This window comes from Patella vulgata, chromosome 8 (genome assembly GCF_932274485.2).
Source record: "Patella vulgata chromosome 8, xgPatVulg1.2, whole genome shotgun sequence".
NCBI lineage: Eukaryota > Metazoa > Mollusca > Gastropoda > Patellidae > Patella > Patella vulgata.
In genome coordinates this window covers 49,496,884-49,509,739 of record NC_065886.2, presented here as the reverse complement: position 1 = coordinate 49,509,739, position 12,856 = coordinate 49,496,884, and the positions used below count along the sequence as shown (strand labels likewise).

The window sequence follows — 12,856 nt, the reverse complement described above, 5'->3', positions numbered from 1 at the left end:
TGTAATACAATAAAAATTGTCTCCAATTCAGTATAGGGGCTTCCTATTTCGTCACTTGAATCTTGTGAAAGGCATTGTTGAAATGTTTGGATTCTTTTCAAAGTGTATAAAACTATAAAGACATAATAGAATGTGAATAATATTGTAAACATAGGTTGAAAAGGTATCTTGAAGGTTGTACGCAAAGCTTACATTAAAATAGATAAAGTACAAGTACTTCAATGTTTACAGTAGATAAATATATATATAAAAAATATGTCCAGTTAAAAAAAAGAACCACTTTACTTCATTCTGATATACATGAAATTATAATCTACCTGACTGCTCTTTATCGATAGACCCCTAGCCCCTTGTTCGACCCCCAGCCCCTTGATCCACTAGATTACGTCTTGAGTAATAAATTTTCAGCCAGGTGTATTAAATAAAGATTTATTAGAACATAGGTGAGAATGATACCCTTCAACAGTGGTAACAAACACATGTATAGCATTAATATCACAATTTACAATTAAAATCACTTATAATTCTCAATATGTATAAATAATGAGTATTCACCTACACATTATAAAGCAACAATACTGATGATAATTATAATAGTGGCTTTGTTTGATAAGCTAATCCTGCCTGCATAGGTCAAGAGTAAGGTCTGGAATTTTACTCAAATTAAATGAGGGTTTCATTCTCGGCACTTTTATCTTCTTCACTGAGTTCTGTACCAAAAACTTATTTGGACGAACTTGAGTCGCACTCATTTTTTTCTCTTTACAACACACTTGTGTACTTTGGCTCTATGTATTCTTGCATAGCTAAATCCCAACAAGAATTTCATGCGTTTTAGTTTTTCTGATGTAATAATAATCAGAGAACACGATTTTGAAAGAAAATTTTAAGCAAGAAAACAATGGAAAAACAAAAACCACGCTGTCATTGGTTGGAAAATGGTCCTTGAGATCAAAGCGCCTAACGATACAATGACAAAAGTAAAAGTTTCAGTTTCCCGTATTTAATGATCGGATGCCAGTCACCCTACCTTGAGCGACAATCATTATAGCGTTCTACAGACCCGAACTAGACCCCGATTACCCGCCAGGGCACCTGATATCCTGAATGTGACAAGAGCCTAATCCTACCCACGCCACTAGATAACCGCATTCAGAACCTCCCTTCACTGGTCCTGCACAAAACTGTTCCAGTTGAGCCATTAGACTGTATTTATTTACTTAAAGTGAAACCTTTTAATAAGCAATACGGTTGCTGTAAACATCAACAACTGGATAAGTTGTAAAACTTGTGTCTTATCCAGTTGTATATTGAACAATAAAACTTGTTTAAAGTATGCAAATCATGTAAGCTTTACTCCATTTAAGATACAAGTATATACTAGTCCTTATTCCTCCATACTTCTTTCAACTTTAATATAAAATTATCACATACATCATATACCACAACTTAATAAATAATAGAAAAAAACGGAAGCTATAATAAATCTGGTAATATTAATGGTTCCAGAAAATGCATAAGTTTAATCCTGTTCATTGTAAACCTAAACACATAGGTTACATGTAAGTACATGTCTTCACGGTTTCATCTTGTAGAAACACATCCTTTTACTAGCACATTACCTTGATGGTAATCATATAACACGGGCCAGATAAAATAATCTATATTATTAGCTTTGCTTTTATCACAGCTCCACCATAATTTATGTTTTTCATCATTGTATTTAGTGTCGTCAACCACAAGACTCATTGGTGGCTGCTGAATGACCATCTGCCACGTGATGCAAGCACTTTCATTCATAAATCTGTTCACAGTTTTATTACTAGTTTGACCACGGTATTCTCTTGATAATTTGTATTTGGTAGCCTTTTAAATAAAAGGGGAAATATATATCATTAAAAATACATTTACGTTTCTAAGTCTTTTTGTTGGCAATGCATCTAAATTGGTGCATCCTTGGGTTGGTTTGGGCACGCAGCCTTCCTCTAGTTTGTTACAGAGTTTAATTAATTGTATAATATTTAGAATGAAACAAATGGGCAAAATAAGGTGCATTTATTGCATTAGGAAACAAATGGAATAGGGTTTAACGTCCTATTTTTCTGCACCAACTGGGCTATAACTGAAGACGGAAATATGTCATGCAGTGGGCTATGAGGGAAATTTTGTGCTGACATGGGTTCTTTTACTTATACATGGGACCTCGGTTTTGCGAGCATTCTGATGAACTAGATACTGTTCCTGAGCAGGTCGTCCATCCTGGATCACTCATAAGGGCAAACCATACGGGAAACCCCAAAGAGCTTTCTCGGTGAACATCGCTAATATTACCCACCTCTACAAAATCACTGCAATCCAAAGTTTCATATATTTGTCTTAGTTTTACTCTCATAGCATCAACCATTTCTTCTGGCAGAACAGATTCTTCTAAACTTGAACTATTCTGGGTGATAATTTTCTACAAAACATTTGATTAAATTATAAATTTCCGGGTACAAGTTCGCACAGGCATGGATAAGCATACTAAACAAGTAACATAGATTTTAACCTTAATCAAAATCGGATAAAAATTGTGACCTCTAAACGGGCCACAACCTTAGTATTACATACTTTTACATTATTTGCATACTTGGAGCAACCATTATGTCGGGCAATTACAGTCCGATTTTCACGAAATTCAAACCCAATGATGATTCGGGTGCAACGATGATATTTTTGAATGGTTTTTGAAACCGGATAAAAATTGTTACCCCTGGAGGGTTCACAAACCCAAAAACACAATTTTTCGTACAATCAGGGATTATAATCCAGGAGGTTACAGTCCGATATGCGCGAATATCGAAAGTAACCACGATATAAACATATATTTTAAGTTTCATCAAAATCTGATAAAACTTGTGTCCTCTAGAGGGCCCACAACCTTGGTATTACATACTTTTACACCATTTGCGTACGTGGAACGACCATTTGCGCGAATATCGAAAGGAACATCTTTGGGTTATAAACATATATTTTAAGTTTCATCAAAATTGTGACCTCTGGAGGGCCTACAGTCATGGTATTACATACTTTTACACTATTTGCGTACGAGGAGCGCCCAATTTATCGGGCAATTTCGGTCCGATGTTTACGAAATTCGAACTCAAACATCATTAGGGTGCAACGGTGATATGTTTGTACGTTTTTGTTTTTAAATCTGATAAAAAAATGTGACCTCTAGAGTATCCACAAGTTACGGTCCGATATGCGCCAATATCGACAGGAACCGAGATTTTTGGGAGATAAACCTATATTCCAAGTTTCGTCAAAATCGGAAAACAATAGAGTGTCCACAAACAAAATGTGACCCAACGGGCGGACACACAGACGGAAAGGGGCGACAACAAGATACGTCCACGTAAATGTGGACGTATAAAAAGTGACACTGGCCACCGGAAATGATGTCAAGCAATATAACGGCTAAACATTATTTTAAAAATTGTCGCATTATATTTTAAATCTCTGGCCGCGGCAATAACTATGACAAAAAGAACATTCTGACCTGAACGTCAGTGTTTATAGGGTTTCTGTGAAAATTCATTATAACTGACAGAATAATCTCAAAAACTCGTAGATCTTTTATAATAATCGTATGAAGAGTATAAATCTTCACTCTCCTTATTGTCTACGATATCACCCTTGGTGGAAGTGGACGTAAAACCCCAGGAACGATCGAACGAAATCTCCTTAATATTCACAGAATATTGTTTTATAGTCGTCATAAACAAGAGCTAATTAATCTGATATTGGTTAATGGAAATGATATTAAAATGAAAACTTACAGCTAGTGTTGGTTTTTTAATTAATTCTGCTATAGCAACCTCAAGGTTATTGTATATTTCTTGTGAAACTTCGTATGATTTCTGAAAATATAATTTCTAACCAAATGAATCTTACCATTATTACATAATAATGTTATTTTTATAAGTGATCAGGGCTTTGTTATATGTCAGTAATGAATTCAAATGAAATATTGAAACTTACTGCTAGAATTTCACACAAAAATTTCGTAATGTCCTCCTCGTCCATATTTGACGTATCTTCTAAGCTTTCTTTAGCATCCATCCATTCTTGACTTTCTAGAGTGTCGTACCTCATGGCTATCGTACTTGGTCTACACCTCTCGCTTATATTTTCAGAAAAACGGTTATCTGTTCTTGGAATTGGCTTCACACTGCTTGTCAACCTGTATGGTCAAAAATAAAATATTTAGTTGAGAGCTTTTTTCAGTAATTTAGCTTAAAAATTATACAGGAGATGAATTACGCTGAACAGCAGCGCTGGCTCGAATTTTTTTTTACCGGTACATTATTTTCCGGTATTCTCATAATAGAAACCTTTCTAAATAATTAACGCAATCCGTAATCCAATCTGATTAAAATACAGATCTATATTTCGTTTCGTTTATTTATAATTTCGATGGCCTCTACTACATGAAGATCTGACAAGTTGTGGTGGAAGGTCGCGTCAGGGTTCATAAGCGGCTTTTGACCTATGACGTCAGACATGCACCTCACGCCAAAAACTAACCGTAACACACCGTTTCGTTTGTTACCTCACATCACCCAGAACGTGGGTTATATAACAACTCTTCCGGGTTCTAGTGTAGTAAAGACAAGTAAAACGAAATTTTGAATTAAAAAACCCAAACGACAGAGGATCCGTGTTTTAATCCGATTGTCTTTAATCAGAGTTGAAATGAATAACTTTTACATACTATGCTTACTTTTGCTTTAAGTTATCGTTTTCTTTTTTGGTGGTAGACAGTGTGGCTTCCAGACTTTTATAATCTTGACGTACCCGTTCTACTGATTTCTGGGCAGTATCAAAACCTACTTTATGCCTCTTGTATTCATCTTGTAAATTAGCATTCACTGTTTGTAAATCTTTGATTGATTTTTGAAGTTTTTCCACCAGAGCTATCAATCAAAGAATATAATAATTTCAATAACAGTTTTATTGTTTAGTGGATAAAATAAAAACAAGGCTTCCCTGGAAAGGCAAAATGCCCGAAATTTAAAAGGATAAAACTATGTTATTTATTCAACTATATAATTAGTTTCAAAATTTTTACATTACAGTACACATAACTTATAATGTGTTCTTACTATTAACTACAGGAGAAGAATGAGAAGAAAACATAATAAATACCTTTCAAATTATCATTATCAGCCTTAGCACGATGTAGTTCGTTGATAATAACATCACCAGGTCCTTGAGATTTGCCGGGAGAGGATCTTTCATCTGATGATCGACCTCGATGACGTTTTAAATCCTCGTTTTCCCGCTTTAATTCGTCCAGTTTCACCCACAGTTGTCCCATGCCGCCTGCAGATCTAGATTGTCTCGGTGCAACAGCCGGAGCGGCTGTTCTTGCACTGTCAACCTGCAGGAGACCATCGATCAAAACTTTCGCCTTTTCCAGAAGATGCTTACTTTGTGGATCCCTTTTCTTCAATAAGAAAACATTTCCCAGACTAGAACTAAAGTTCTTTGCTTCTGTTACGAGATCTTTCGTTGCTTCTTTGGACATGTTGATTGCCCTACTTGTCTTACAGGATCTACTACAACACAAAATTCAGTATTCTCTCTTTAATAACGTGCTTCCAAATGATGATTCCTTCGCCAGAAGGAAGATGGTGGTGAATCAGTAGTTCTTTTATATTCTTGAAGCTTGGTATACAAATATACTTTTTACGTTTTATGTAATAAAGAAATTGCTGAGGTTTTATAACATATCATATAATATACTGACAACTGGCCTGGGAGGTTGAGCAAAGCTATACTACATAAATGACAATTACATGTACACTTCTATGAATGCATTTCGGTCTCTAAATGGTCGCCCCTAATCATCTTTGAGTCTTATAAATACCCACAAACCCGAAAACAAAATCCCCCAAATTCGACTATTTCGAGAGTCAAGAATAGTGTGGGTAAGCATTACGGCAACCATAAAGATGAATAAATAAATGGGGAATAGGTATACAGCAAGTTTGTACAGAAATGACAAATAAATTGGTGATGCTATTATAATAATCAGGACGGGTCGTTCCTAGACATATTATACCAATCAAAAATTGCCTATAGAAAAAGGAGGTGGGGGTGGGGTGTGGGGTGCGCGCTCCCCTGCACCCCGCCTCTGTATCCACGCCTGGTCATTCTTAATGACACATTGAAAGATACATGCTTTATAAAGGCTGAATGATTTCTTAAGATCGGTGGCTTAAATAAATGAATGGCGCCACAAGATTTCAAACCTGTGAACGCCGTTTGCATCATAATGAAACAGAAAATATGTGTAATATTCACAAACTGAAAATACAAATAGAAAAGTAAATGCTTACCAATATAACCGTGGTTTGAGTGAGACAAAGAAAGTCGGTGTTACTGTCACCTCGGTTCAGGAGAAAAATCAATATCTATTATAATAATGCCACGCGCATTCTAATTGTCGACAATAAGTGTAGATGTCTATCTGTATCCAACAATTCAACAATGATTATTTCTCCAATTTTGTAATTTGACTCTTTAATTATTAGCCATTATTTATCAAAAGCCATAGTTTTTCGTACAGATTTAACAACGGGACTGCGTTTAAAATCTGTCACGTGATTTATAATGAGTATTAAGCAGACGACGCATGATAGAAGACGCCACAAGAATATCGATCGATAAAAATCTATAATTAATGAGATCCCTAGTCATTTCTGCACATTGTATTGTAAACAGACGGTCATCATGGCGGAGAGCAGCAACTCGGAGGGGAATCTCCCATCTCCAAAAAATGAACAAGGGGTGCAGTTTCAATTTGGCAACTCTGGTGGATCTTCTGTTTTAGAATCACCCGATACAGAAAATGCCGTGGAATATCAAATTGTAGCTGCTATCGATTTTGGAACAACGTTCAGTGGTTATGCTTATTCATTTGCGTCTAACAAAGAAACTATACACGTTAACAAAAACTGGGGCCAAACTCAAGGCTTTTTACTTCATAAAACACCCACTTGTTTGCTATTAAAACCTGATGGACAATTTGAAGCTTTTGGGTTTGAAGCTGTCTCGAGGTACAATGATTTACCGGAAGAAGAGGCGTGCAACTATTATTATTTTGATCGCTTCAAGATGAAACTTTATGATAATAAGGTAGGCTTTTAAAATATTCATGATGTTTGTGTAATCAGTAACTGACATGCATTTTACCCAAATTGCGTCTTGCACAGATCAATACAGTCTATTTATCACTTTGAATGGCAGAAATGGTCTTTGATTTTGATATACTTTTAAACAGCTGTGGCAATACTTACATGTTTATTATTAACGGCTATATGCAAAATACACCCCTTTAACATGTATGGTTTATAATAATACATAATAATATAATTTGATAGTTCTTAATTACAATCGTGAACCATCCCTTTAGTAAATTGGCCATTAGCCATTATTGATATAATTATATGATACCTGGGAGACCAATATTTTACATACATGTACAATCCAATAAAGTCTTATAGAATTACTGGTAAATTTTACCCAAATGTATACTGTGTGTTTAATATAAATGTCACTGTAATATTACGGTGGTGTGTTTTTTTTTAACATTTTCCAGGAATTGAATGCAGATATAACGATTAAAGATGCTAATGGCAAATCTCAATTAGCAGTTGATGTTTTTGCCAATTCTTTGAACTTTATCAAGAAACATCTGTTACGTGCAGTAGGAGCACATCTTGGTTGTGATCCCCATCCTGATGCAGTCCGTTGGGTTCTAACAGTTCCTGCTATTTGGGATGAAAATGCCAAACAGTTCATGAGAGAAGCGGCGCATAAGGTATAAATGTGTATGTTCATTTTGTATGGTTTCTTTAATCTTTCAGCGTGTTTCGTAGTTATTATTCTTGTTTATCACCCAATAATACATTCTACAGTAGATATCGCTTGTGTGATAAATTTCATAATCTACTGCGATATCTCCTTAGGAGATATCGCTTTACATGAATTTGATTGGTCAGTTGAAAAGGAACTACTTTTTTTTATTTTCAAAGAACAGTTCATTTCTTATCAAAATTTACTTCTTTTTTTTATTAAAAATGAAATATTGCTATTCAATTGACCTTGATGGAAACACTGGGTCAATATAAAGGACTTTGCAATGATTGAATTGCTGTCAAAAAATGATGTATCACTACGCCGTAATGTTCAGTAAAAGTGAAATCTACAGCAAAGAACTGTATTTATCTATTTGTGCATGTAAGAAGGGATTGGGTGATAAATAAAATCTCCTACTCGTCTTTTTTGATATCAAAATATATCAACACTCGTTGAGAAAGTAAAAAAAAATCGGCAGAGCCTCGTTTTTTGTTACTTTATCAGCTTGTGTTGATATTTTTTTATACCAAAAAAGACTGGTAGGAGATTCTCTATATACGCAAGAAATCCATTTTACACCAAGAGAGAATCCAAAAACATTTTTCAGAGAAATTGAGTCCTTCTTAATTTTTACCAGCACTGGATAAGATCATTATGAGTCAGGGGTCATTAGAAGGCATTTTAACCAACCAGTTTTGAAGATAATAATTATGTGTGTTTATATATGTACCCATGCTGATTGTTTCATATTGTTTTCTTATTTAAGGGAGGACTGATAGACAAACCCAACAGTGACCAGTTAGTCATCGCCCTTGAACCAGAAGCAGCTTCTTTACATTGTCGCAATCTTCCATCAACAAATTTTCTAGGCTATAAAGAAACAAATTTAGATAAACCTACATTTGAACCAGGAGCAAAATATTTGGTGGTAGATGCTGGAGGTATGTTTCAAATTTCCTTTATTTCTTTGAAATTGTATTACAGAGAATTAATAAGTAATTAATTGGTGATGCCCGGGTACAACTCCCAGGGGTGGATCCATGGGGTGGGGGGACGCCCCCGACCCCCCGCTCAGCTACATAAAGAAAATATGAGAAAAGTGTCACGATCGTGTGCTTTATCCTTTATTATCAAATGATGGGATGGGATTGGCATTCAAAGCGCGGAGATAATGATATCACGATTATGCTTTGAATCAATGAAATTGAATCACAATGTGATCCTATTAATTCATAATAAAAATTGAGGTCAGACGGGCGTTGGATTTCTCTCTGTAAAAGTTCAGTGGTTATGTATGCCTACGTAATTTGGAAACGATGATGGCATCATGCATTGTCAACTGTCAAATTTCCTTAACATGAACTCGGCAAACCCCCTCCTGCAAAAATTCCTGGATCCGCCCCTGACTGCTTGACTGTAGATCATATATATGCCCCACAAGACTCATATGTAAATTAACCCAGGCGATATAAATCTTTTATTCAAATTAAGTTGGGCAGCCTGTACAAAGTTAACAGCGGTGATTTCAAAAAGAATAATTTTAAAGTCACTCTTTGATTGGATGAGTCCCCCCCCCACCCTGTAAATACATATGGAACAGACTGGAATTTACGTATCTTGCAATAAAAGTATTAGTTATTAACAAATTATATTAATTTTAATTTTCTAGGTGGTACCATCGATGTAGTCGCCCACAAAATCAGAAAAGATGAACGAATTAAAGAATTGTTCAGAGCAACGGGTGGGGCCTGGGGTGGAACCGTTATAGATCGCCAATTCGTACAGCTCTTGAATAAAATTTTTGGAGAAGAATTTATCAACACATTCCGGCAAGATTATCCAAAAGATTATGTGGAACTGATGCAGGATTTTGAAATCAAGAAACGTGGAGATAGTGAAAGTGTCCGTGTCTCGCTGCCTTATAATTTCTGTAATTTTAAATATAATGGAGTAAGCGTCCAGCAAGCCATCAAAAATCATGCCTCGGACAATGATAATAATGTTAAATTTTCGTCTGGAAAACTTGTACTTACCAATTCAGTGGTGAACATGTTGTTTTCAGACGCTTTACAGCAAATTAATGATCATGTTGCACATTTATTAGACAAACCTAAAATGAAGGAAGTTAAGAGTTTATTCCTGGTAGGAGGTTTCGCCGAATGCGTTCGACTACAAAACTCCTTAAAATCTAAATTTGGTGATCGAGTCACGGTGCTTATACCAGAAGAAGCAAGTTTAACGGTTGTTAAAGGTGCTGTGGCATTTGGTCATGATCCCAGCTCAATCTGCCAGAGAATCTGTCGATATACGTATGGTGTAGGGTCGTATCTTCCATTTGAAGAAGGGCACCGAGAAGACTTGAAGGTCGTTTCAGATGGTGTCACTTTATGTAAAAACATTTTACAACCATGGGCAGAAGCAGGAGAAACAATTGGCTTCAAGGAAATTTGGCGGGAAACCTACACTCCTATAATTACCAACCAGAAAGGTATCATCTTTGAATTTTATCGATCTCAAAAGAGGAAAGTTCAGTATACGGATGAAGAAGGGGTAGAGAAGTGTGGTTGTTTAGTTGTTAATATGCCCGATTTAACGGGAGATAAAGAGAGAGCTGTAGATTTAGAGGTTACTTTTGGTGGCACGGAAATTAAAGTTGTTGGTTTCGATCACACCAGTGTTACACGTCAAGAGACTTATATTGATTTCCTTACATCTTAGATATATGTTGTAGTATTTTGGAGGCATTTTGTTATATATGTTTTTTAAATTAAATATTCAGGACGATTGTTAAATATGACCCAAATGTTAATATTAACTCGCAGGTGTCCTATTATATGTTTATGTGATTTAATTACAATTAAATGTTAATGGTCGTCGCATTTATTTCATGCCTCACTCTAATTAGTTATTCATAATAATTTCGTGATAAACGACTGCTATAATTCCTTGTTTTAATTGCCACCGGATATTTTAACATAAGATTTTAATGCAAAGCTAAAGTCGGCACATGAAGAAATTGACATGTTATATAGATACCCCACAACTGTTCATATGGCATTTGATGTTTTCATTTTATTGTTATGAATTAAATTTTCCAAATCGATCCTGTTTCAATATTTTTTTTAAGTAAGAAAAAAAAACAAACAAAAAAACAAAACCCCAACCTTAAACCCCAAACATATTATAGAAAATAGCTTAGATGTAATGGTGATACCTAAAGTTTATATAATATGTAAATTTATTGTGTATTGTACGGCAGAAACGTGAAATGTCTTTTCTAAATGTTTGTCTTGGTAATTTCTCCGCTGATAAAATCCGTTTATATATTATACGGAGTATTGACGTCCCCAAAACTGTTGGGTCCATAGTACAATGTCATGTCCGGAAATAACGCACAGGAAAGAGTTGTCTCATGGGCTACCGAAAAAACCTGTTTAATTATTTCTAGGGTGCGACAATTTATTAGCGCATAAATACCTCGACTTTCTATACCACAGGAAATTGACATAGTCCGATGGAAGAACAAATAATTTGTGTTGAAACTAAGAAAATTGATTTTAATAAGACAACAGGTGTGATATGAATATTTCCGACCCTTCTCAATGTGTATACACTTCCATTTATACATTCGTACAGGTTGTCAGTTAAACTGTGATTATATGATGTACCTATGCACAAGTATGGTGACCAACAGTTGCCAACGCAAATCTTTTACAATTCATATGAAATTTGATTTCATGTATTTTAAACGTATAAGATAACTAACAGTTCAAAGACTTTCGATTGTAGTGTGAATAGAGACGATACCCTTACTATAGAAAATATAAAATATTGAAATTTAGTATAAATTTTCGTTGGCAACAGTGGTCCACCATACATCAGATACGTTGCTATATATAATATTATATATTGTGCATGTTGCTGGTTATTTTCTCTATGATTAAACAGCTTACTGGTATATTAAAAATCTTTAAAACCCTAAAACTTTGTCATTTTCATGATTTTATTTGTCTTAATACAGAGTGTGAGGCTATGTAGAACATTGTTATACTATAGAATCTAGGTAATCTAATATTTCAATATACAAGACGCTCATGTTTACTGGTTATATATATCTATATATATATATATATATATATATATAGCTGTAATGGAGAAGTGAAACTAGCATCAACACTGATACAGTGGCGGAGGGGAAGGGGGAAATGAAATGAAATATGATAGCCACGCAATCCGTGGTTAAATACGCCCACACAGCAGCTATATCTGAACAGCAACTCATCCAAAACGACATCTTGAATGTTGACCAAATTTAATAAGTATCTAGGATCCATCAAGAAATCTAATCTCATGAATATCGATAAGGTTCGTCTTCTGATCGCCACAGTGCTTCCCCCTAAATTTGAACAAGATATGTTAAAAACAAGGGTTTTGGCAAAAGGTATGGGGGTCGAGCGGTGTAACTCTGGAACGGGAGGTCGTGGAATAACGATTATCGCTCGAGTTTGTCCTGTCATGATCCAAATGCTTCCAACAAAATTTGAAAAGATTCCGGTTTTCGGCAAAGAGGTAAACTCTGGAACTAAAAGTTGACATGCAAAAAGCTGAATATCGATAGGATTCATCCAGTCGTGACCCAAGTACTTCCAACCAAATTTGAAAAAAGTGCCTTGAAAACTATATACTCTTTTGCGTTCTCACCAAATATGAAAAAGATCCATCAAAAACTGTAGCCACTATCATGTTCACACGTTAGTTGTTGAGGGACAGAGTATAACATCCTAACCGGGCTGATAGCCATGCAGTATGCTATTTGTGATATTTTACCTCGACAGCCACGCTTTATCGCCTCTCCGTCAAATTCCAATTGCTAAAAATTCTTTAATGTGCACACCAACATGAACACAGGTCCTAGGTTTTTCTTGCCCTTCTTCCTGCACCATTAACA

At 35.3% G+C, this 12,856-nt stretch overlaps 2 protein-coding genes across 2 annotated transcripts; one reads left to right on the top strand and one right to left on the bottom strand.

Moving 5' to 3' along the window:
• Positions 1-420: 420 nt before the first annotated feature.
• On the bottom strand, positions 421-6,489 carry LOC126831103 (uncharacterized). The gene is made up of 7 exons (XM_050561728.2): positions 6,387-6,489; positions 5,191-5,603; positions 4,766-4,958; positions 4,024-4,225; positions 3,822-3,902; positions 2,336-2,458; positions 421-1,866 (listed from the first exon to the last, which is right to left on the bottom strand). Exons 2-7 carry the CDS (start codon positions 5,570-5,572, stop codon positions 1,585-1,587), a joined length of 1,263 nt encoding a protein of 420 aa, XP_050417685.1. The 5' UTR covers positions 5,573-5,603; positions 6,387-6,489; the 3' UTR covers positions 421-1,584.
• A 222-nt stretch (positions 6,490-6,711) lies between these two features.
• Positions 6,712-11,881, top strand: LOC126831102 (heat shock 70 kDa protein 12A). Its single transcript, XM_050561727.2, has 4 exons — positions 6,712-7,185; positions 7,649-7,870; positions 8,675-8,849; positions 9,578-11,881. Exons 1-4 carry the CDS (start codon positions 6,781-6,783, stop codon positions 10,624-10,626), a joined length of 1,851 nt encoding a protein of 616 aa, XP_050417684.1. The 5' UTR covers positions 6,712-6,780; the 3' UTR covers positions 10,627-11,881.
• Positions 11,882-12,856: the final 975 nt, after the last annotated feature.

What these genes read in the sequence shown, in the direction of transcription:
- LOC126831103 (XM_050561728.2), bottom strand. Translation starts at nt 5,572, where the DNA reads ATGTCCAAAGAAGCAACGAAAGATCTCGTAACAGAAGCAAAGAACTTT. An exon ending in AACGATAACTTAAAGCAAAA is followed by an intron (nt 4,226 to 4,765) that starts GTAAGCATAGTA and finishes TTGACCATACAG; the next exon opens with GTTGACAAGCAGTGTGAAGC. An exon ending in TTAAAAAACCAACACTAGCT is followed by an intron (nt 2,459 to 3,821) that starts GTAAGTTTTCAT and finishes AATGTTTTGTAG; the next exon opens with AAAATTATCACCCAGAATAG.
- LOC126831102 (XM_050561727.2), top strand. Translation starts at nt 6,781, where the DNA reads ATGGCGGAGAGCAGCAACTCGGAGGGGAATCTCCCATCTCCAAAAAAT. An exon ending in TGAAACTTTATGATAATAAG is followed by an intron (nt 7,186 to 7,648) that starts GTAGGCTTTTAA and finishes AACATTTTCCAG; the next exon opens with GAATTGAATGCAGATATAAC. An exon ending in TGAGAGAAGCGGCGCATAAG is followed by an intron (nt 7,871 to 8,674) that starts GTATAAATGTGT and finishes TTCTTATTTAAG; the next exon opens with GGAGGACTGATAGACAAACC.